The 26,260-nt window shown below is 36.0% G+C and overlaps 2 protein-coding genes across 4 annotated transcripts in view; one reads left to right on the forward strand and one right to left on the reverse strand.

Annotated features, from left to right (window-relative positions):
* The window catches only part of stom (stomatin), a 17,527-nt gene extending 12,104 nt beyond the window's left edge, over nt 1-5,423 (forward strand). For both annotated transcript variants that reach the window (XM_067424629.1, XM_067424630.1), the window contains 2 exons: nt 200-334; nt 3,252-5,423. In XM_067424629.1, the coding sequence (XP_067280730.1) occupies nt 200-334; nt 3,252-3,440 (324 nt within the window). In that variant the 3' untranslated portion in view covers nt 3,441-5,423. The remainder of the gene's footprint in view (nt 1-199; nt 335-3,251) is intronic.
* Nucleotides 5,419-24,368, reverse strand: gsna (gelsolin a). Of its 2 annotated transcripts, XM_067424620.1 has the most exons (17): nt 24,234-24,368; nt 18,190-18,387; nt 17,889-18,043; nt 16,411-16,572; nt 16,176-16,325; nt 16,003-16,092; nt 15,783-15,915; nt 15,396-15,700; nt 15,164-15,297; nt 14,962-15,052; nt 13,201-13,227; nt 11,739-11,909; nt 11,478-11,652; nt 10,957-11,078; nt 10,784-10,861; nt 10,538-10,598; nt 5,419-9,065 (listed from the first exon to the last, which is right to left on the reverse strand). In XM_067424620.1, the coding sequence occupies exons 2-17, from the start codon at nt 18,380-18,382 to the stop codon at nt 8,896-8,898; spliced, it is 2,217 nt and encodes a 738-aa protein (XP_067280721.1). In that variant the 5' UTR covers nt 18,383-18,387; nt 24,234-24,368; the 3' UTR covers nt 5,419-8,895. The 2 variants fall into 2 exon arrangements, with proteins under 2 accessions (XP_067280721.1, XP_067280722.1); XM_067424621.1 differs by lacking the exon at nt 13,201-13,227.
* Nucleotides 24,369-26,260: the final 1,892 nt, after the last annotated feature.

The raw sequence follows: 26,260 nt of genomic DNA on the forward strand, positions 1-26,260 counted from the left end.
TCATGCTTAGCTCGACTTCACTGCTAGCTCCTTCCCCACTTTGCACGTGTCCCCGTGTTCGCTCATTCCATCTGACATCCTTTAAAAAAATATGGTGAACATACTTAATAGCAGACACAGCGCTCAAAATCCTGAGAAGCATGAGGCTTTAAGGAATCTCTGAGAGGTGTTTAGTATTGACTCTTGTTTTTTTCCTCAGTCCACGCTAGATGATGCTACAGATGACTGGGGTATTAAAGTGGAACGTGTTGAGATCAAGGATGTGAAACTGCCCCTGCAGCTCCAGAGGGCAATGGCTGCCGAGGCTGAAGCGTCCAGAGAGGCTAGAGCTAAGGTAACGTTATTTTTAATATGTAGTAAGAGCGTGGGGTCAGAAAGATAATGAACATTTTTATATTAAACCAAATTAGGATGGTCATGCCTTGCCTAACATTATAAGTAGACTTCAGCGGAAAAGTTGAGTAATTAAAAATTAAATAATATATACACATACTCAACAATGCCAGCTATCTTGTCTTCTACAGGCCTTACTTACTTGGCCAACACATTTACCAAGATAGGTGACTCTGAATTTGGCTAAATGTGACTTTGCCAAAGCAAGAGTCAGAGGAGCTTTGCTCAACCGTTCAAAAAACACATTTATCTTTTCAAAGTGTTCTTCCCTAGTGTCGGAATATAATACAACATCCAAATATACCTCAACATTGGTTACTTTTGACAAATCTTTGTTTGAGCGTAGCTGGTGCATTTTGCATGCCGAAGAAATCAGTATTGCAGGGAGGAATCAGGAAAATGCAGACATCGCAAAATATTTCTAGCATATTTCTTTAGTACCCACTGTTATGATTTCCTGATTGGTCTTGGGGAATACAACAGAAAAAGGGATGGTGGTGAGTGAGTCTGTAACAGCATAAAACCACCCCATCTCCAGCCCCAGAATTGTTTCATAACAATAACCCAAATAACCACATTATAATTCACAAAAGAAAAATATGTATTACTTATTTTAAAAATGTGGGTATCAGATTCATAAGGGGGTATTGCCAAAACAACAAACATACTCAAACTCATCATTAGCCAAACTCATCAACTACCTAAACATAGAGAACACACAAACAAAAAATGGAACCTACCTCTCAACTAACACTACAGTAAAGAAATAAATGATTAAACTAGTAAAGTTCAAGTAAAACAAAAACAGAACAGATGATTAAAAAAATACAATAAATAATCATAGCAGTTAACACATACTTCTTCTTCTTACAGTAAGTCTCAAACATAGAGTGTGATCAGAGACAAAGGAAATAAACTCTACTTCAATATGTTCAACATAAATTAGGTAAATATAGACGGAGCCACCAACTACTTGCTTTAACACAAAATCAAGTCTGGGGTTGCAGATGAGACCTCAAAGCTGTTTCACAGCAGCACAGCAACACAGCTCTGATGATGGTTGCAGTTCAAATACTGTCCTCCTTCCCCTCCCATCATCCACTCACTAATCCAGCAGAGAGAAGGAAAAGACAGAGGGTGCATCTCAATATCCCTCCTCGTTTCCTCGCTCCTCCGCCCTCTATCCTTTGACCCAGAAGCTGCTCGAGTTCACCCATCTTTTAGGACATTCTAAATTCTCTAATTGCACTGCAAGGATCGAGGAGTGAGGAGGCTTCCTGAGGAGTTTTGAGTGCGGATACACCTTTGCGGAATTGTTTTATTGACTAAATGTAATGCACGTATCAATTCTTCTTCCCCTTCACATATTGCCACAATTTTTTAATTATTATTAAATTATTCATTATTGTTTACATGTGCAAGACTGAAATGTATGTCAAATTACAGCAACTGGAGTAAGAAAGTTGCAGAATTATATCAAAGCACAAGAAAATTAAAGAAAATTAAACATACTGTAATACTGTACAACAAATAAAAAGCAGTTAATAACTGGGAATGATTCATTGTTATTAATAAACTAGTAATATAAAAAAAATACAGACAAACGTGGTATTTTGTGTAGGTTGAAACCATTGTAATATAAATAATCTCTAATGTTCAACAATCCAGACGTGCAAGTTAAATTCAGCAGTGTAGTCATCATTAATTGACAACGCTTTGAAGTAAAAGGTGTGAGGATATATAATTTCACTTGATCCGATTCCTCCATCCTCATGTCTTTTCCTTGCGTCCTTCTCTCATGTCCTGAAGGCGTGGAGCTAAGACGCAAGGAAAGGAAACGAGGATGCACAATTGTGAAGCTCCCATGCAAACGTTCACTGTTCTGAGACAAGACCAATACTCTCATAGAAAGCCGGAAGTAACAACTCCTTTCCTGTTTCCACTCATTTTTGTTGATTTATGTGAGAGTCTGTATTTTGGCATTTCCAGCTGTATGCTTGGTTAACCTCTTCTTTGTGTAATAGAAGTTGCCCCCCTTGAAAATATACACATGCTTTCAGAAGAATATGGGAAAGGAAGTTTAATGGGTTTATTTTTGGTGCATAATTACTCTTCAGTGCTTAGTTCAGATACAAGTATGTTTTCTTCAAAACAATCCCCCTGCCTAAATCAACCACACAGAGAGAAGCGGAAAACCACTGTCCTGGTTAGTAAAAGTATAAACCGTACCTCTCTGCAACATTAAATTCGACACTTATAAGAAGTAATGTACAGCAGTGGTTCTCAACTGACCCTATTTTGGCACTAATTCTTTCACTTAAATAATCTTTCACGTAGTGGAAATGTATTCAGATAGAAATATTATCCAGTGTGGACAGGTTGCGTGGCATGACTTTATTCTCAAAAACTATGAAAGACAAAATTAAACATTACCCAGGCTATATTAAATACAGGTTAACTTGCATTGTAAGATAAGCATGGTTTGTTCCAATATCAAATTGTTTTGTGAAACCATTAAGAGACATTTAGAATCATTGAAAAGTATTTGTGCTTAAATTATATATTGTAAATATTTGTATTTGAATCAGTATACTTATTGTTTGATCTATGCATTTTGTGGTCAAATTAATACATATTTGACAGTTAAGAATCTTGTTTTTGTTTTTTGCTAAATAATTAGGTTATCACTTTGTCCAATGTACAATCTGGGTCATAAAGCAAAACCAGTCCAAGGCAAAGAGTGGGCGTTAATTTGAAACTAGTTTAAGGGGTGGAAGTTCGGTGTGGTATATGTGGTATTTGCAAAAATCAAGACACGCATGTTTTTTTTCCTCACACCTCCTCCTTGCTCTCTGTAGGTGATAGCCGCAGAGGGAGAAATGAATGCGTCACGGGCACTGAAGGAGGCATCTCTGGTGATCGCAGAGTCTCCCTCAGCTTTGCAGCTGCGCTACCTCCAGACCCTCAACACCATCGCAGCCGAGAAGAATTCCACTATCATTTTCCCTCTGCCCATTGACATGATGCAGGCCTTCCTGAAGCACTGAACTAAGATCCACAGAAAGCCACCTGCACACACACACACACACACACACACACACACACACACACACACACACACACAGATGCATCCATGCAGAAAATAACAGACTGACATTACATAATATGCACTCATGTGAGAATAATGTACAGCGGGGTCCAGAAGTCTGAGACCACATTTTAATCTGCTACTAAAATGTACAGTAAGCGATTTCTGAGAAACACTGTTGAAATTTGAAATTAACCCAAACAAACACACCCCTCCCTTCCTTTCTCCGCCCCCAAAATGCACAAACACGCAATGCAACCGTGTATCTTTCTTTATCATAGCTGAAACAAAGCGAAATAATGCTTCTCGAAAAATAAAGCGAAGATGAATAACGGAGGACAAGGAAGAACAAAAAAATTAAAACATACACAAGTATATACAAGCAAGAGTTCATTGTTAGTCGCCAGCAAAACACCAGCTCCAGACAAACAACGACACTCAACACTGCTACAACAGCGTATCTCGGTTCTGTGAAACATAGCTAAACCAATGTTACTCATGTATGGAACAGAATCAACGCTACCTCTGGATCCATTTTCAGGCCTTCCCGCTTAGGTCTCTCCAGCACTGGGGTGCTTGAAGGAATTAACTAGTTAGTCACAACTATTTCCTAAAACGTATTGTTTGAAAAATTTCTGTTCAACCGTGTTGGTTAACTACCTGCTCGTAATCACGTCGTCATTTTTAGGGCACAGCTGATTGGTTCCTGCTGTATTAATAGCCAATGAGCTTCCATGCTCAACCTTCAAATACTAGGGTAGCATTTGCCTTAGCATTGCAGAATGTATATTCAGAAACCCTCCACCTTCCCCAGCTCCACCTGTATAGATCTGCTATGGGTAATTCATATACTCTCTATTGTACAACAGCAGCATGTCTTATTTGCAGCGTGTCGTGTATGTATTGGCAGTAGCAAGTCCTGTACTTGCTCTGCAGCAACAATAACAGCAGCAGCGTAGCAAAAACTATTCCACCAAGACCAAACATATTAACATTCATACCCTTTACCATGCCAAACACTCCGAAATTTGTCATGACGGAACTTTTTAATTATTCCGCTTGAGATCAAATGGTAACAAGAGCAGATATGGCAACCCAGAGGCCGAAACACTACTGACTTCGTGATTGGTTGATAGGTGAAGGCTGAAGCTTCAGGCAAAAACACATGACAACATCAACATCAGTTGAGGGCTGCAACAACAACTTTTAAATGACAATATCCTGGCCGGAGTACTGTTGTCAGTGATATAAGTATTTAAAAATAACATGATTTCTTAATGTCTAGTGACATAAAAGGGCCATTTTATGATCAATGGGCAACGACCCATCGTTTCTCTATCCTTCATCGTGTTAAACCCTATAATAGCTAGATAAGGTCTGCGATTGGTTCCCACAAAGGTGTTCTAGAAGCATTAGAAATGAAAGTACAGGTTTCCAGACTGAGTTGCTGGGCAAAATCGAATCGCTGGCTGATCAGGCTGGGTTTACCCAGTCTAGTATAATTTATTAGAAAATGCAAAAAAAAAAAAAAAAAAGTCTTCAAAATTTCAGACTTTTGTACCCCACTATACATGCGCCGTTTTATGATGTATGAGCTATAGATGTTCCTAGTAAAAACCTACCATATGTCTAAAGAAAATCTGATTCAGCGAAAGAATATGAAAGTCATAAGATATTCATTAAATAATTGTTCCAAATAATTTTATGCCCCTGAACAAAAAATATTTTAAACTTTTTTTTTTTTTTTTTCGTGCATGTTTGTTAAACCAAAAATTTGGACTTGGCGTAAATAGGCTTTGCAAATAAATAAATAATGAAAATTACTTTAATTTGGTTGTTACAAGGATGGAGCCGTTGATCTTTTAGATATTGGTTATTGCAGTGTGTGGTTTGCCTTTTTCGGTTGATAGTTTATGGAACATCTGGTCATATGAGTGCATGTGCATTTCAATCTCCTTGATTGCCAAATTGATAACAAACCGTCTAAAGGGATATTTGGATAGTATCAGATGACAGCAGTGCTTATTGTGCCTATACCAGTTTTTCTTGCTTTCTCAAAATTTATCAATGCTGAATTTTAATGTATAAAAGCCTTAAGCCATATCCATTTTAATTACTTAATATTTACAGGTTTACATGATGTTGGTTGATTTTTAAAAACACAATGCATTACAGATCTAGAATTTGTACATCCATTTCCTATCACATTAATATTTGATCAAATCTTTTATCTGCCAGACATTTTCATGCATGTAATATAATATTTTTTTATAATATCGAACTGCAGCTGAAAACAAATTAAGGCTATAAGAGGTCAATGTTTGTGTTTGTAATGACTGTTTTTGCTGCTTCAAATGTCATAGGATGGAATTATAGACTCATCATGTGAAGGATTTGCAGGGCTGCTTATGACTATATTTCTCAAATATTTGTTTTCATCCCATATCAGTCACAATTCTATTTATATGTAATTCTTTATTCTGCGTTTAACTGATGTTGATCACATATGTAGTTTTGCCAGCTCACTTGTGTTTATTGTAATATCGAATGTTGTTTGTTTGCACTGAACACATTTTTCATGTGTGATTGTCCCATTCTCTCATTAAATCATATTGTTTAGTGTCATCTTTCTCATGACTTAACTATTTTCTTTTAAACAAAGTGCTATTTTCCCAGAAACCTATTAATATTGCTTAAATCAGTGGTTTTCAAACTTCCCAAAATCCATCTATTTTTATGTAGGCTTATGAAAAATCAAACTGTTAGAACTAACAGTGACATTTTAAATAAAAAATATTTTCCAAATTAATACATTTGCTATACTTAATATTGGATGAAAAAACCTGATAAAGAGCATTTTTCAATTACAGATTTTTTTTTTTTTTTTTGGTATAAGCAACTTTCACAATAAATATATGTAAGCAGTTTACGTACTGCGTTAAGAATAGGCCAAGAGAAAGGGACTATAAAAAGATACAAAGCAAACGTATACAGTCCTGGAAAGTAGCCTATATGGCAAGAAAGGAGACATGTTCGTAGACTTTATATCCATTTTTGCTTTTTATCCTCTGAAATTTTCTTGGGACCCCAGTTTGAAAACCCCTGGCTTAAATCAATCTTCGAAGAACACTGGAAACATTTTTTTGGGCTGTGTTTTTTTATTGTATAAGAAGTAAAACTGGGAAATAATTTCAGGTACAGAAGGATTTGCGAAAGCGGCATTGTCTGGAATTACCCTTATAAATAAATTGCTGTATGAGTGGATGCATTTTGTTGGCTTTTGTGCGTCATCTTTAAGCAGTTAACTGACCCAATATGTTAACAATAATCTAATTCAACAACCCCACGAAATAAACAGCAGGCCATCTTTTTACACCCAGTCTTTCTATTGCATATGTTAAAATAGTAAGGCCTCGTAGAAAAACAACCAGATATGAAACCAATAACAAGACATGCTCCTTTTCCACTCAGGTTTAAACAGTCTTAAATAATAATAATAAAAAAACACTTTTAACAAGTGCACAACAGGCACTGATAACACTATAATGCAGATTTGATTATGGTTTTGCAAGAAATGAGCAGATTACATCCTTAATGTATGAATCATAAAGTTCAAATGATATTTCAAATCTATATTGAGACGGTGGGAATGTCACGGCAGTATAGCAGTATATACACAGCAGTATTAGTTTCTTTGAAAAAGTCTCGCAGCGCCCTCTGCATGTAGAGGGATGTCATTGCTCACTTAAAATGAGCATGGTTGTGATTGGAATTAATAAAAGCTCACTACTTACTGAATACTGCTCAGTGTGTTCTGTATACTGCCTAAATAAAATTGGCAAGTAAAACAGGTATTAGCCTGCTTCACAATGAACGTTTTAAACAGAAGTGTACTACATCATTGTCTCATGATCACAAGGTAAATTTAATGCAGTAAATTGTGGCCATTTTGTATATATGAAGTTTTGCATTTTTAAGCCAGTTTTGAAAATAAAAAAATAGTTTAAGTTAATGATAATAACCTAGAGTGCATTGCATTTTTGGAATAAAATGTTCCACACAGTATGGTTAACTAGGTATGCATACAAAAAATACTATATGCACACTATAATATACAGTATATTATGAAATATTATGAGTAGTACGCTAGTATACTCAAACAGTCAGTTTCAAACACAGTCAGTGTATGAATTCCTGAGTGTAGGATGGAATAACTATGAGGTGAAAACATCTCATATTTAGGCTACAGTTAGATCAGTATTTTGGTGGCTTATCTTGTATAGATTCAAAACACTAAACTAGTGTTGTTTAAAAAAAAGTTTCTGACAGATTTTGATAAGAATATTTTTGTGTATTTTCTGATACAAGGTCATGCACTCAACAACCTAAAAAACTGAAAACCCAAAAATAAAAACCTTAAAAAAATTCAACACATTGAAGAAAACACTTAAATACAGAAGGAAAGAAAAATTATTTTATGAGGTTCCATTTGTGCCAAAAATGAGTCGGCTGCTTTGTGCATTGTACTATATATTTGTCCTTGTCTACAGTAATCGCCTGTTTGTTCAGATATATACACACATATGTATATTATGTATTCTGTATACCACATTGTCCAAATTGTGTCGATTTTTAGAACACATTTATCTAAAAAGTAGACGAGGCCAAATGTATATAAAGCATTCCACTAATTTTCAGCACAAATGGAACCTCATAGAATTGGTGAATAAAGTCCAGGCCATTAAGGTCCTTGATTTAGAAGTTGCCCTTTTATACTGACCGAGGACCAGCTTTGGTTTTTCAATCCATGATGAAACCCTCATAAGCATCAAATTGGTGTATCTAAGGCTACGTTCAGACTGCAGGTAAATGAGGGCTGAATAAAAAAAAATGTATAACAGTGTGAACGGCACAAACCACATGGAATCTGATCAGATGTTTTGCAATGCGACCTCAGCCTGAACAGTCATATCAGAGTTTGTGCGACTTTTACGTCACTCTAGATCAACATTCGTCACAATTCTGCGCTTATGGGAGTCACTCCAAAGATTTTACATTAACAGTTAAGAAGACAGTTGTGTAAGGTAGTCACTAGTCAGTGAAGGAGAGTGATGTTTCACTTAGAATTATTACAGTGACAGCTCTACACAAACAAAACATTATACACGTTTAAAAACTCTGCTCTCTTTTTTTCACATCCCCTGCATGACGTCTTTTTGACCATGATTTGTTCCCACTGGAATCTTGGCCGCATTTAAAATAACAATGTTAACAGCTATACAAAAAAATCTGGATCTGAGAAATAAATCGGAATGAAGCATTAAGGCTTGCAGTGTGAGCATAACCTAAGGGCAACTTTGATCAGCTTGCGGTAAGGCAGTGGGGTCTAAAGGTCAGGGGTGACAGCTCAAAGTTCAGATCTCTAGCTCAGCCATGGCCCGCTCCAGGGGGTCAGTGCTCCAGTAGTCATGGTCCCAGCCCAGGAACCAGCCTGTGAAAGTGGGCGGCTCAAAGCCCTGTTTAATCTTCACAATAGGTGTACGTGAGTCACGGTTGGCTGGGTCCGTCGCAATGTATTGCGCAGCTGGAGGGAGGGAAAACGAAAAGCTTAAAACATGATTCATAAAAAGAATGCAACCTGTTTTTGCCGTTTCAAAACAAGCATGTTTCTTTCTTTCTTTCTTTCTTTCTTTCTTTCTTTCTTTCTTTCTTTCTTTCTTTCTTTCTTTCTTTCTTTCTTTCTTTCTTTCTTTCTTTCTTTCTTTCTTTCTTACGTTACGCCACCTACAGGACTCTAGCAAGGACCACTATTAAATACTAAACAGGCCTAATGACATACACTACAGGTTTTTGGAAAGAAATTAATCATTTTGATTAATTGAATGCATCCTTGCTGAATAAAAGTGACAGTAAGACATTTACTTCAAGACGTTTCTACAAATAAATGCTGTTCTTTCTACTCACCAAAATATCCTGGAAAAAAAGTTTATCACAGTTTCCACAAAAACATTAAGCAATAACTGTTTACATCTGATATTAAAATTTCACAATACTGATGTTTTACTGTATTTTTAATTAAATAAATGCAGCCTTAAAGATACTTACAAGAATGTGGAGCATACTTATTTATATATAATACTATAAATAAATGACTTAGTGTATACTTGCACAGTATTAGGTAAATTCTCTTTATTGCTTACTGTGTATTAACAATAGCATGTGAAACAATAGGTGTGATTCAAACACATCACAGTACAGTAGAATGCTGTATTGTACAGTAGTATATGAGTGGCACCCAGTAAGCATTTTGTAACTGAATTAAAAAAATTAAAATAATGTTGTTTGTTGTTAAGTGTCTTAATTTGTGGTAGTTGTCAAATATAAACTTAAAAATCAAATGGATATGCAAGAGTGCATTGCATTGTGGGATACAGTATTCCATTAAAGGGTTAGTTCACCCAAAAATGAAATTGATGTCATTAATGACTCACCCTAATGTCGTTCCACACGGCATTAACCTCAAATAAAGATTCAAACGGTTATGAATCAGTGTATTGATTCATGACCGTTTGAATCTTTATTTGAGGTTAGAAAACAAACGTGGAAGAGAAGACAATGCTGAATAAAGTCATAGTTTTTGTTATTTTTGGACCAAAATGTATTTTTGATGCTTTAAGAGATTCTAATTAACTAACTAATGTCACATATGGACTACTTTGATGAAGTTATTTACTTCCTTTCTGGACATGGACAGTATAGTGTGCATACACTTTCATACGCTCTCGGACTAAATATAAAATATCTTAAACTGTGTTCCGATGATGAACAGAGGTCTTACAGGTGTGGAACGACATTAGGTTGAGTCATTAATGACATCAGTTTCATTTTTGGGTGAACTAACCCTTTAAGTGTTCTAGGTCATGTGAATATTCTACACATAGAAAATATGTGCATACTAGTATAGTAGGAGTAGTATGGCAAAATTCTATTTACTCTTTATACGTTATGGAATAAATTATAATTATGATAAGTTTAAAGTGTTATGAGGAGGCTCACCTGAAGACATCGCCTCGGTCTTCTCCTCATCATGAGCTTCATTACCGATCCAAACAAACACCTGCAAAACACATTAAGATTTTTTTCTATGATACACTTCTGTGGTGTATCATTGTTTCACTAAATGTCAGTTGCATGTCATTGAATTAATACAATAGTTGTGAAGTTATTGCAAGCAACATAAACCAGATATATTAAAACTCCTTGTTATTTAGAACCATTATTCTGTTAATGTAGTCAGTTTACCTGATCCCAGGTGTCAAGGATCATGACATCATCTGTAGCCAGGTCTTCTTGGGTCATTTCTCCAGGTACTTCTTCAATCTGCATGGATATCAGAGCATCCCATATTGAGTGACTCTTTATCATACCACGCTGCCAATATTCTCATTCAAATGAAGACAAAAAATGAAACTCACAATGAAACGGCCAGTCTTGTTTGAGCAGGCGAACAGACGTGGCGGGTGGGCATTCATCCTGTCCTTTAGCCTGGCGGACGTGCGGTAATCGGCCTTTCCTCCCAGAGCGTCCCAGAAGCCGCCTGCAGTGTGACGCAAGTATATGTGAACTTAGTTATGAGGATCACATTTTTTAAAGATAAAATCATACAAATAACATAAATATCAAAATAATAAGAGTTATTTTTAGCTTTAAAAGATTGAGGACACCTGAATAAAAATTTTTAAAAAAATGATGTGCACATACATATGATTTATAATACATAATGCAAAATTGGTGACTATAAACCTTGAAAGAAGCTTCAATCCCAATTTATTGTAATTGTATGGAAAAGAGTAACCATTTAATCTTTGTCATTTCTGTCTTTGTGTCCACAGAAGAACGAAAGTCATACAGTTTTGGCACAAAATGAAGATGTGAAAATGACACAGCTGTCATTTATGGGTGAACTTTTACTTTAAATGAATTCATGAGTTCTCACCATCCTCTCCTCCTTCAACCAGCTCAGAGGATGACACTCCAAGGATGTCACATAGCTGCTGCGCCCCATGTTTCTCTGTATCACTGGCTCCTCGTCCCACCCATATGAAAGACGCAGCTGGGGTCACCAGGACAAAGGCATCATTGGAGTTCAGATTGGAGGACACTGCATCAATCTGGAGGAAACAGCGGTTAAGAACAGCAAATATTAGAGGAGTATATTTAAAACATTCCTCCCTTTCTATTAACTTTAGGTGCTGACCTCCACTGCTCGTGTGCATCCTGTGGAGTTTGAGCGCACTTGGAACAGCCGAGTCTCTGCTGGTGCCGTCTGACCACCTTCCCTGGAGGTGCCGCCACTGTGCACCACCATGGGCTGCCCTCCGAACAGACTCATCAGGTGAGCAGGTTCCTTACCCTGGACCACCCGAACCTGAAAAAAAAATACACAGAGAGTAGACATTAAACTTAGATAAACTGTAAGTCATTCTTCTGCTAAATGAACGGAACAAAATCGTATATTTTGACAACACTAGTGTCATATTGGCCCTGTTGTTTTTTCAAGAGGCTTTGTTTAAGGATTGCATTTAATTCCACAGGGTGGCACTGTTGAGCTGTGTGGAATGTAGAGCTAATGCCAACATTCCCAGGATCCTTTGTGGTCAGCATGATGACAGCTGTTCAACTTTAGGAAGAAGCAGAGCTTTATCAATGGCTGAACTAAAGGGGTTATTATCTCCTCCTGTCCCAAAAAAAACGTACATGTAATGTCCCCATGATGCTCTCTAATGAATTATTAGGTTGCATTCATTGCAATGTTATCTAATATTTGTTCTTTATATGTTAAATCTTAGTTCTGCTGTTTAATATTTTTGTGAACCATGATGCTTTTTTTCTGAATTAATTTGAAGTTCAAAGGAACAGCATTTATTTTAAATATAATTATTTTAGAATATAATTTTTTGTTGTAATTTTTGATAAATTTAATGCAACCTTGCTGAATAACGGTGTGTGTGTGTGTGTGTGTGTGTGTGTGTGTGTGTGTGTGTGTACTAAACCAATACAGAGATGGTGGACATTTTCTGTTGTCTACTGCATTTTACACATAAACTATATTAGCATGCTAAATGTGCTAGTTAGGTCTACTTAACTGTGCATGACAGCATGCATAAATCCAGATAAACATATAAGTCACACTATGAATCAATTCAAAAATAAATGCAAATGCACGTTGGAGCATTGCTGTTAATGTTCACATGCTCACTCCCTAAGTAATCTGTAAATGTGGAAGACGGTTAGTTACTTGTGCAAAAATGACAAAATAACAACATAGAGACACAAAGACACAAGTAAACGAGTGGAGGCGTATATAGGGATAGTACATGTCAGTGTACAGAGCCTTACAAAAAAGCGTGATAATATTGGTACATATTGATCATGCACAATGGTTATGCAAACACCAATAAAATCAGTTTTAAAATCCTCTGCCTTAATTATTTTAGCTGTATGAATTCAGTTATATAAAGGATGTTATACTGCTATACTGTGGAAAAAAAGGGGGATTTCCTTTCAGATTTGTATCTGTTGTTTGTGGAACGCTGTATAAAATTAATTTCGCTTTATCAATGTGACTCTAAGGTTGAGTAAAAACAATGCGGTTTGCTTGTATAAGTGGCAGAGAAGAAGGCTCTGGACAGGGGCATGCTATCCTGAGATATGGATACCTGAGTGGTGATGGGAGCACCAGCCATCTACAGCAGGATGTCGGGTATGAATAACGGACAGGAAGGAAAGACATAGAGGTGGAAGTCGGTTTAACAGATGGAAAAATCAAGGAAGGCCAATGAAACCAGCAATAATAGCAGAATGTAGCTATGGTTTCACAGGCTACTGTAGGAACCAGGTGCACCAGGATGCTTGAAATTAAATCCGAATTAGCCTTATTTACTTTATGTACAATGATTTATCAGTAATTTAACAACAATAAAATAAAATAAAAATCATAATCTTTCATCAAAATTAGGGATGCACGGATATTAAAGTTGGCAAGAAACAGAAATTGCATTTGTATTTTCTTCCTTACTGAGTATAACTGCTTATTGAACAAGAAAACAAAATGTGGGCGGAACTTGATTTTGTCCATCAAGAATTGATTGGATCACTGAAGTTTGCTAATTAATGTGTCATGATTTTAGCAGGGGAAGGGTTATTTTTCAGCCCTGTCACCACATCAGACACATTGTTGCAAAGAGGATAAGAAGTTAAAGGGGTACTTCAGCGCTGGGAAGATGAATCTGTATTTAAACTGGGTCATCAATGTAGTAGAAATGTGAAATTATTTTTTTATTTGGTGCCTTCTAGACTGAGAAAAGACAAAAAATGTATTTTTGTCTCATGGGGATGAAAGACTACAATTCCCAGAATGCTTCGCTGCCCTGTAAGGCCATTACCAAAGCCACTAACTTAATTACAGTGACTGAGTTAGAGAAGACACTACAATTAAAAACTGAACGTGTCTGTTCAATATAATGAGTCACCGCACGAGTGTCACAGCACTGAGCACTAACTGCAGGAGTGAAAAAAAATGAGCTGTTGAGCTCTCGTGATGAGAGCTGAGGTAATCGCGGAAATGGCTCCCTCTGCTGGCTGTAGTCTTTAGCCTTTGGGCAAACATTCCTCCTATGATGCAAATATCGTCAATTTGCATCATAGGAGGAATTTTTCCAGAAATAAAATGCATAAATCTCTTGTCTCAGGGGGATATGTGGGGGGAAAGCACAATCATTTGAATATACTCCAGGGTTTCTACTGATACAAAGCCATATGCTAATCGCTGAAGTAACCCTTTAATAAAGGTTTAAAAAAAAAACTTTTTAATAAAGGTTACCCCACATTAATTTTAAAAAGATGATGTGCATTATTAAAAACTGTATAATAAATGGGAATATTCCATAAAAAATAAGAATTGCCAATTTTGATTTCATGGCAACTTTTAACATAAGATTATCATTATTTTCATGTTGTGGCTGATATCTCATAAATGGACACTATTCAAATTTTGTACTATTTTGTCAAAATTAATTAAAAAATAAAACACTAAAAACTAAAAATGTACAAAAATAAAATCAATAATTTTAAAAGTGAAGTTTGATAGTTTGTTTAGATTTGCTAAAAACAAATTTGTACAAAGGTGTTAAAATAATTTGTATTTTGCAGATTCATTTTAAGTAAGATTAAGGTGATGGTAAAGTCATTTTTTATTAATATTTTAGCATTTCTGAGAAATTGGTTTCACTCCGAAATGCGCCACATCACAATTGTAAAATGGTTTGCGAATGCTGTTTCATGTTGATTTATTAAATAAAGAGAATCACTGATGCACTTGTAATGGAAGAGCCCCAAATTACAATTTTGCCATGAAGTAACACACATATGGATGTGATTGTGATCAGTGTGATCCACTGAGCTTTATTTTTTTGCATTACCTGCACAGGTCCACCTCCAAGCTCATCATCCAGTTGGGCGCCCAAGATGGCAGAAGCCCCAATCTCATCTTGTGAGGAGTCCTTACCCTGCCTGATAGAAACATCACACATCCATAGTCAGGACAACCCAACTGAACTGTTAAAACAAAAGTGTATATGACATGACAGAGCTTTAGATTGACTGTATGAGATCAAGTCATACCAGATGTAGATGATGTGACCCTGTCTGCCTCCATGGCGGTAGTTGTACAGGATAATGTAACTGTCTCCTCCATAGAACTGGCCATAAGTAGAAGGGTCAACTGGAACCTTGTCTGCTCCTTCAATACGCCAGATCTATAGTATCAGGTGACATAAAAATGAAAATATCATTACGGTACTGTATTTGCATACACAACCTACTGTGTCCATCCAGTGTGTGCTCACTCGCTGACCTGTTTTTCTCCATTGCCATCATCGATCATTCCGTGTTGGGCCGCCATGGCTGGGGAATCATGCAGTGAGGAAGCATCAAACGGCACCTTTTCTATCTTAGCGATGCTGTTTGAGACATAAGCAATGCCCAGGCCGTCTGTCTGGTCCACATCACGCCAATTTTTGAAGAACTGTTTGAATAGAGGCGTCTCGCCCATCTCTGGGAGAATCTGAACCTGTGTGTGCTTTGGGTAACCCATTTTCTTAATAAACTCATCTGCTGTTTTCATGGCAGCCTTTCTCTCTTCCACATTGGCATCTTTGCCTATAAAATAAACATAAGTGTGTCAACAAAAAAGTCTTAAAAAAAGGAAAAAGTTCTTTTTTGTTTTGTCGATGCCATTTACCTTTCCAAACAAAGATCTTGCCATCTGAGCCATGATCCAGGATGAAACAGTCGCTTGATTCCAGTGCACTCTGGGAGAAGGGGTTCTCAGCAGCCACCAGGGCAATGGTCATGTCTCCACTGGCATCAGACACCTGAAGTGCATAAAAACGTCAATAAACTGAATGCACTTATGATCTACAAGGGCTATTGATCATATTAGCATGGTTTCCAATGGCTACCTTGTAGAGTTTGGCCATCTTCCTGTTGGAGGCATCAGCCTTGATATCATCAGACACTCCTTCAGGCAGGTCTGGTTTTTCTCCAAGAACCTGCCATCAAATATATGGATAATATTTTAGCGTATTTCTTAGTTGATTTTGAAGTAGATTTTCTTGAAGTAGTCTTTCTTTACCTCCAACATCTTTTCTCGTTCAGCCCCTTCATCACAAACATACACGCGTGCGCGTCCACTGCGTTCGTTGTCACGAACGCCCTTTGCAAGCTGTGTAGCTTTTAACTTCTCAAAGCGGTTACTCTTTGAACCACACCACTGGTAGATCTCCTGGAAAAATACACAGAGCAAACAGGGTTATTTTTGAGATTTTGATGATATCACTTCTCCCTCACTCTCTTCATATGATACTCACATTACCCAAGTCCAGGATGAAGCAGTCTCCCTGGTTAAAGCTGTCCCAGCTGACTGGCACTTCTGTTGCTCTGACAACACGTCGACCTTTGACCTGTAGCACCCGCTGCACTGTAACTTCATTGGTGACAACATGCTTGAATCCAGATGCAACTCCACCTTTCTGGAGCAGAAAGCAAAAAGAAATCAATAGTGGCATGGCATTTGACATCAGTTTTGTATCTGGATCAATTCATTTATATTTTGAAAATATTTTTTAATTAAAAATAAATAAATAAATATTCAGACAATCAGTGACCTGAATACATATCTTATCATGAATATGTTACAACTTCTTAAAATTAATAAATAAAATATTGATAAATATTTGTGGAACATAAGGTCAAATATGTCAGTGTAGTAAAACTGTCCAGTTTTATATATATATATATATATATATATATATATATATATATATATATATATATATATATATATATATATATATATATATATATATATATATATATATATATATATATATATATATACTTAAACTGAAAAAAGTTTCATTTTAAAATTGTATAAAAATATGCAAAAATATGCAAACGATTCAAAAAGCCAATTTCTTTTTTCTAGTTCCCTCACAGTCATTGCAAAATCCCTCATAGTTCCCTCACAGTCAAGGCAAAAACCAACAAACATTTTTTACAGTGTATATATATATATATATATATATATATATATATATATATATATATATATATATATATATATATATACATATATATACACTGTAAAAAATGTTTGTTGGTTTTTGTTGGTTTAACTTAAAAAAAGTAAGTAACCTGGTTGCCTTAAAATTTTGCGGTTATTGAAATAAAAAATTTGAGTTGATACAATGAAGGAAATTTGTTTAATAAATAGAAACTCAAAATATTATTGTATCTGAACGACATACATTTTTTATAAATCATGAAAAAGCACTATATGGCATGTTTCACTGCGTCAACAGAAATAAAACACACACAATTACCCAATATGCTTACAAAATCTTTTAATAATATTTTAATAAAGGTTGTCGAATCTCAAAATATGTTCATTGTATTAACTCAAAATTTTAATTTCAATGAACTCCAAATTTTAAGGCAACCAGGTAACTTTTTTTCTAAATAATTTTTAATATATATATATATATATATATATGACAGTTTTACCATTTACCACACTGAAATATTTGACTTCATGTTTCACAAAGATTTATATAAATATTATATAAATATATAAAGTTATTACATTACACATTAAATAACATGACTGTGAATTAAGGAAACATATCAACTAACTTCAACTATCAAAACTTAAAAAAAATTGTAGACATTCAACTTTTGTGTCTTTACATTAAAATGTGTTTGAAGACATGATCATATCTGAACATCCTTATTTGTCATTATTTGTAAACTCTTTTCCATTTGTCCAGTCGATAATTGGACCACTCACCATGTACTGCAGCCCCTTTTTAAAATACCCCAGGAATGCTTTGGACTCATAGCCCTGAACTTCACGGTACTGGATGGGCTTTCCACCCAAATAGTCATCCATCTGCACAGTGAAAATGGCAGCCGCCCCACTCTCATCCTGTGTGCAGAAGTCGCCTGCCAGTTAAGAAAAGAGCATCTATAAGAAAAGTCGCTGATGCATTTTACATTAAACCATCTAGCTTGTCTTGCAAATAAGGCAGAATTTTAGTTTGCAATGGCACTAAAATAAATGTCATAAATTCAGAATCTTGTCCTTTTACCTAGCCAGAAGTGGAGGTCGTACTGTAGGTTTCCAGAACGCTGCTTGATAGTGTTGAGGACCACATAGGCGTCACCAGTGTAAAATCCTCCATAGAGGTTCTCAGGAACGGCCACCAAATCAAACTTCTCAATTCTCCACACCTGGAGCCCAGGCTCCCTGCCTGCTCGCTCAAACTCAGGATGGTACACCATGCTCTCTAGAAAAGAAAAAACACACACAGAGACATTAGCCCCTTTTACACATACAATCTTTACTGGTAAATTAACATTTTAGAGATCATGTGCGATCTTATCCACTTTCAAAAATACTGGTAAATCAGTTTTGGTAATTTTCCAGCATGAGAAATTGTAACAATACCAGTAAATTGTCCTATATGTGAACAAATGATAGGTTATGAACCTTTGGGCCAATCATAAAGCTCTCCTGTTCAGGGTTTTTAATTGTTTTTCTATGTAAACATGTGCTAGACAGATGTCAGACATGTCTGGGTTTAATGTGTGTTTAATGGCTGTTTATTCAGACTAAAATAAACCAAAAAATGCATTTTCCCTACATTTGCGAAAAATCTATAAAAACGTTCCCTGAATTTCTCGAGTTTACACATAAAGATCTTAAATCCACATTGGAAACTGCAAAATAAACTCAGTGAACTGAACTATAAAAATCCAGTGGCTGGGAGTTTCCTTCTGTGGTGGCAGACAATTGGGTTGGAAGCAGCAAAAAGGAAATACTATGAGTGACAGTGCCAACTGTGGACACAGCCTGACCAGATCATTCATGCCACCAGCCCTCACTTACAGTCACTTACTAGCTCTTAATGTGGCGAGAGCCTCTGAGATGGTCACTGTGTCAGCTGAGCTTACCGCCCACTTGAGGGGTGGAGACATGGTGAAGTTTGGAATATCTTGGACATGAGTCATTCAGAAATTAGACGGTAGCATTGTAAGCCTTTTCACAGACCACAAGACATTCCTCAGAGAGAAAAAAATCCATGAAAGGGAGTGGTGTTTACTAAGGATCAATATTCACCAATCATCCATCAGAATTAACTCAGAGATGTTGAAGTTTATGATTTCTTAACATTATGAAAAACCACAGGAGGGGAATGTTATCAATGGTTTCAATGCCAAACAATCTAAAACACTTATGTAATTTTCATCAGTCAAAGAACGGGTGAGTAGGGCATGTAACGTAAAATTTTGGGGCGAGTATGAATGTTTCTTTGTTTTTGTTTGTTTATATTAATACTTTTATTCAGCAAGGATGCATTAAATTGATCTAAAAATCAATTATGTCACAAAATATTTCTATTTCATTTAAATAAATGCTGTTCTGTAAATATGTTTTCAGATGTTTTCCATAGAAATATTAAGCAGCACAACTGTTTTCCACATTGATAACAAGAAATCAAGAAATGTTTCTTAAACATAAATCAGCACATAGAATGATTTCTAAAGAATCACATAACACTGGAGTAATGATTGACATTTTAGCTTTGCCATCATTTTAAAATATACAAAAAATGGAAAAAAAAATATTTTAAATTATATATATTTTTCACACCATTACTCTTTTCACTGTATTTTTGATTAAATAAATGCAGCCTTGGTGCACTGTTACCAACTCCAAACCTTTGATCGGTAGTGTACTGTACATGCATACTGAACATGCACAAGTTATAAAAAGTATCAAAACAAGGGATGTATATTAAATATGTAATATAAACGGATATATCCAATATCAACTGATTAGAGAGATCATGATATATCGTAAATAAAATCATGCACAAATGTTCTCTCATCATCTCCAAGAACATTTAACCATAAATCAACCAGATTTTCTGATCTTATTTTCCAGACAACGTGCCAGACCCGGCAATTAAACACTGAATTAACACTGTACAGTTGTCACCGTGCATTCATTTACACTTCCAATATTAGATCAAATCGCTGTTTGATAACACATTCTTCACAAACAGGCATCTATTTTAAACCAGGGGCCTGCTTTGAAACAAGCACTTGATGATTAACTTGAATAGACATGCTGCCTCCATTTGCTGTACATCAGCTGTTGTCTTATCAGCATGTACACCAGATGCTTTGTCGTGTGAACTACAACTGATTTCCAAATGTTTTTGATGTGCCTAAGTACATTGTATCTTCTGAAATTGTGACACAAAGGCTAATTAAACAGAACACTGTTTCACGCAAACGACTGATCTCAGTATGTAAGTTACTGCTCCAGGTTATCTCTTGAGAATTGCTTGAAATATTTAGCATACAACAGCCTATTCTGAGCTAAGCGCATCTCGTCTGATGCAGCTGATGAGTTTGCCGCCAGTCTGCTAACCCACAGGAGAATATAAATAGCCCAGGTCATGTGACATTTGCTAATGGGTCAAAATGGGAGGGAGATATTTCTGGGAAGCGCCTGTATACAGTCGGTCCCTCTGAATAGGCCTTAATAGAGTTTTGCAGAAAGCAGCAATATGCATGGACACAAATGTGCAATATACATTTGCTGAATTCTAGAGTATGCAACTAGTAGACAAATGAAAATTCTACCCCAAAACACTATCTATTTTGTAAATGCATGTTATTGATCGCATGCAGTTAATAAAAAAATCAAAAAATGTCAGTAATTGTTCAACAAAATCACAACCAGAACTTCCAGAACTTCAGAATTGCCTCCATCTAATCAAATGATGGAAAGAACCAAGTCATCATCCTAAATTATTTTGTTAATAATACAATACAAATAAGTTTATTAAAAATCTGTTAAATTACCAGTATTTATTACACGGTGAAATACTTGATTCTGATTGGTCAATCGCGCATTCCAGCGGTATGTTATTTCCAGATAACACCCGCTCATACGGGTACCACAAGATATCTTAACCGGTACTACTTCTAATGCTTAATGCTGACGCCATCTTGTGGCTTAAACAGCCGTGGGTTACAATGGAAGACTTCCAAGGCAGGTTTCCTTTATAACGATTTTAAATATGGTTATTTTTCTTACACAAACGCATCGATTCGAATCAGAAGGCTCTATTAACCCATCAGAGTCGTGTGGAGCACGTTATTTGACGAACTGCTGCATTTTTTATGGACTTCAAACACAACTACAACTACTGTTTGGATTAACGTTAGCCTGGACTTTTTAAAATATAACTCCGATTGTATTTGTCTGAAAGAAGAATGTCATATACACCTATGATAACTTGAGGGTGAGTAAACCATATAGGCTTGGTTTCATTTTTGGGTGAACTAACGTTAACCCTTTCAGCATTCATTTTCAACATTTAGCATATGGCAAATCTTCAGCAATAGATAAAGGCTTAAAGCAGGTTGGAACTGTTTTTCTTCGCGGAAGCTTTGCGTAAGAGCTAATAAAATATTTAATCTCAAGACAATTTTGTGTCTAATAATTATTTATTTGAGACTAGTAGCCGTGTAATAAGCGGGATAATGTACATCCAGCCGGTTGTTATCGCAGAATGAACCCCTTCAGAGTGATGCAAGACCTGGGTGTACATTATCCCTTACATACCTCCAATTTAACAACCTAACTTCTTGGTCGTATAAAATAATTTATGTATTTTGATCCTCGGTTTGAAAGAATAGACTAAATCATCTTCCTTTTTCCTGGAGAAATGCCTGAATCAGATGAACTCCTGGAGTGAGTCAGTTTTTCCATCTAGATATTTCTTCTTTTACAAGCCCCAAAGGTTCTAAGATAATATCTTAGCATAGAGTCTGATTCGAAGCCTTGTCTACCCAAAGAGAAAACCGCCTAACCAGTGAATGTGACTGCACTGACTTAGTTTTACAGCCAGGCCCCATATTAAAGCACAAAACTCTTGTTATTTAGACAACATGTAGGAGTTCAAAGTCTGAGCTATAAAAGGTGTCAAACCGTTTGTATCAGATTGGTGTGGTTCTTCATTGTCTAACTCAACCGGTGTAATGTTGAACAGCAAACAGAACACTGTTCTTAAAGTCCCCATAAAATCCAAACGGGCATTGTAATCTTTTTTTTGTATTTTTTATCTTTTTTTTAACGATTTATCAGTGTTTTTAATTTTTATCTTGTATCCTCATAATCTTTAGTCTTTAATCAAAATAATTTCTTCTCAATTTTGCAGGGACATCTCTTTGACGAGGGTGGGAAAACCTGTCACACACAACCATGATCAGTTCCTGAATGACAAAATCAAGTCCTGCTCTAGATTTTTTCTTGTCTTCGAGAAGCCGTTCCACTTGGATATACGTTATAATAAGGAAGAAAAGACTAGTGCAATATCGTTTAATGTTGACTTTACAAACTGCATGAAAGCTAACACATTCCCATTTCAGCATAATGAACAATTGTGTAAGTCTGTTATGAACCTGATCACGGTAGTCAGTCACATGACAATACTGGTTTTGTAATGTTATATGATGATATCACTTGCCATTACAAATGACAAAAAAATATTGCATGTTTCTGGTCTTGTAAATGTTTACTTGTGTTCCTGAGTAACTTGCATGAAGTATATAAAATCCGAGAGAAATACTTTTCTCTCCTCCATGCGTAGACACAGTGTCACCTACTCTCACAGAACTCTGTTATTCTTTTAATCACTAGGTATGTCTGTGTGTTGGCGTGTTTGGATTAGAACATCCATAAAAAAGCTATTGTATCTTATAAGAATGTTTAGATATTTAGACTAGAAACAAGACAAAAATACTAAATAAGAAATGCAATTTTTGCAGTGTTCTACATAGAACCCTTTTTAAGTGCCAAAATGGTTCTTTCTTGTCATTATAGAACCTTTTTAGCATAAAAGGTTCTTTGGAGTAACTCCGAAGAAACTTTTATGCTAAAAAGGTTCTATAATGACAAGAAAGAACCATTTTGGCACTTAAAAAGGGTTCTATGTAGAACCTTTTAGGGATTCCAAATACGTAGCGCTGATATAACCTTTTATTATAAGAGTGTATATACATATATTATATATAAATAATTCACATTATAAAATTAATTCACAACTAATAAAGTGTGTACTTTACGCATACAGGTGCAAAGAAATCATGAAAATGAATCCATGAGAAACAATTTTTTTTAAATACACTAAAACAATACAGATTTGTTTGATGCCAGGTAATGCCAAGTAATAAGATAAAACACTAATATAGCCTACTGTGTTATCTGTCTGTATATGATAATACACTAATATCATAAACATTATTTGGCTTATGCTGGAAGGTTTGCTGCAGTTGTTCACAAAGACTGAGCTGATGCGGAGCACTTCCTTTTTGTCTAAAAGCATCTTTACCACAAAGTTATTGTTTGTTTCAGTTGTGTGTGTTTCTATAGTAACAGGTCATAAATGTGCACATGGGGCTGATGATGAGTAATCTAAAGTGGAACTAATACAGCATTGCATGACATGTCATCCAAATCTTTATGTTCCTGTAATGGCCATAGTTCTTTTAGACAGAACAACACATTATAACGAAAAGTAGGCTAGTTAACAATATGTTTGCGAGTACGTCTTATGCTAGAACCAATTGAAGGCGGAAACCAAAAACTGCTCCACTCTTGGCTACCACTCTTGCTTAGGCTTAAACAAAGGATAAATCGACCCAAATATCAATAGTAGGCCTTCTCTTCCAAATGCATATGTGACAGCAGCTCAGGGAACGTTCTGCAGACTCTTTCAAAGGTCCCGTTTTGACGCATAATTAAAAGGCGCATCCCAGAAATCAGAATCTCTCCATATATGGCTTTGTTTGACGAGTATTTTCAGCGCCCTAAACGCGATCAAATATGCGATATAATGCATTACGCACGTCCTACACAAGATGAAACGATTTCAAACTGCAGTGTGTTTGAGTTTTGGCGTGTCCCGTAAGAGAGTATCACTTCATTACGCACACAGAGACGCTTGTGTTTAAAGTAACAGTTCAGCGTTGTTTGCAGAGGTAAATCGTTACATTTCAGCTGACTCCATTGGTTAAAGGGGAAATAAATCACATAACGTTATAACAGACTTACCTATAGATGAATGACCGGAGTCTGTCTACAGTTTAAATGGTTACTGAAGAATGTTATGTCTGGGCAGGACAACACCCCTCTGTTTCAGACGGACGACTCAAATAATCCTCATCGGACAGGGGGTGATCCTGGCATTTAAACCCCACCCTTCTGAGAACGGGACAAGGCAAATCACTGCCACCTACTGCGCCACCTAGATACTACGCTCATGTCATGTCCTCACGCAGACAAATGTTTACCTTGGTAACCGTAGTTTCCTCCAAAATACCACAGTTACTACAGTTATTGTTACTACAATAAAAATATTGTTAAAAAATTGTGTTACTCATTGACTGTAACTTACCAGTCGGTCTTTTCAAGGATTTTTAGTAACTAAATACTTTGTAACATTACATGGTCATATTAAAGGCCAACTCTTCAGTTGCTAAACAATATAATAATACTAGTCATAATAATAATAGCTAATATTAATAATAATAAGTCTAATAATAATATAGCTATATTATATTATGTAATTCATTACGAAATACATAAATAATTTAATTTATATTATTTAACAGTAATGCAAAAGTACAACATAGCCTACAGTATCGCATTGCAACAAAGCTGGGATAATAATTAGACTAGGCTACATACATATATATTTTTTTTAGATGTGTGAAAGGAGAAAATGAATATATATACTGCTCAAGACAAACAAGGGACTCGAGAACAACCAAAAAAAAAAAAAAAAACAAACGGGAAAAAAAAACAGACATCATCCATGGAATGACACAGTGGTCAATGGTCCATCAATGGTCCATAAACTTTTGAATGGATAATTTTAATAAATTCAGCTATTTTTGTCTCATGTAGCTACTATATATAAACATATTTTATGTAAAATATCTTATTCAGGACAGCACTAAATAAAAAAATAACACATTTTGTATGATCCATTATATTTATTATATACAGTGGGTACGCAAAGTATTCAGACCCCTTAACATTTTCACTCTTTGTTTTATTGCAGACATTTGCATTATTGCATCATTATTGCACATTGCATCATTTTTGCAGATTTATTAAAAAGGAAAAACGGAAATATCACATGGTCCTAAGAATTCAGACCCTTTGTTCAGTATTTAGTAGAAGCACCATTTTGAAACACCCATGAGTCTTTTTGGGAAAGATGCAACAAGTGTTTCAAACCTGGATTTGTGGATCCTCTGCCATTCCTCAGATCGTCTCCACACTGTAAAAAAAAATCATGTCCCTAATAGAACATTTTCAAGTGACTGATCACATCTAAATTTTTCAGTTGGCCGAATTGAATTTCTGTGAATTAAATTGCTTCAATTCGGCCAACTGAAAAATATATCAATTCACAGAATTTAAATTCGGCCAACTGAAAAATGTAAATGTGATCAGTCACTAGAATTGGTGACTATTTGTTTGCTTTTTTACGGTGCAGTTATGTCAGGTTGGATGGTAAATGTTGGTGGACCGCCATTTTGAGGTCTCTCCAGAGATGCTCAATTGGGTTTAAGTCAGGGCTCTGGCTGGGCCATTCAAGAACACTCAGAGAGTTGTTGTGAAGCCACTCCTTTATTATTTTAGCTGTGTGCTTAGGGTCATTGTCTTGTTGGAAGGTCTTGAGTCCTCTGGAGAAGGTTTTTGTCCAGGATATCCCTGTACTTGGCCGCATTCATCTTTCCCTCGATTGCAACCAGTTGTCCTTTCCCTGCAGCTGAAAAACACCCCACAGCATGATGCTGCCACCAACATGCTTCACTGTTGGAACTGTATTGGACAGTTGATGAGCAGTGCCTGGTTTTCTCCACACATACCGCTTAGAATTAAGGCCAAAAAGTTCTATCTTGGTCTAATCAGACCAAATAATCTTATTTTTCACCATCTTGGAGTCCGTCAGGTGTTTTTTTTTTTTTTTTTAGCAAATGTCTTTCATGTGTCTTGCACTAAGGAGAGGCTTCCATTGGGGCGCTCTGCCATAAAGCCCCAACTGATGGAGGGCTGCAGCGATGGTT

The sequence above is a fragment of the Pseudorasbora parva genome, chromosome 18, assembly GCF_024679245.1.
Source record: "Pseudorasbora parva isolate DD20220531a chromosome 18, ASM2467924v1, whole genome shotgun sequence".
In the NCBI taxonomy this organism is placed as follows: Eukaryota; Metazoa; Chordata; class Actinopteri; order Cypriniformes; family Gobionidae; genus Pseudorasbora; species Pseudorasbora parva.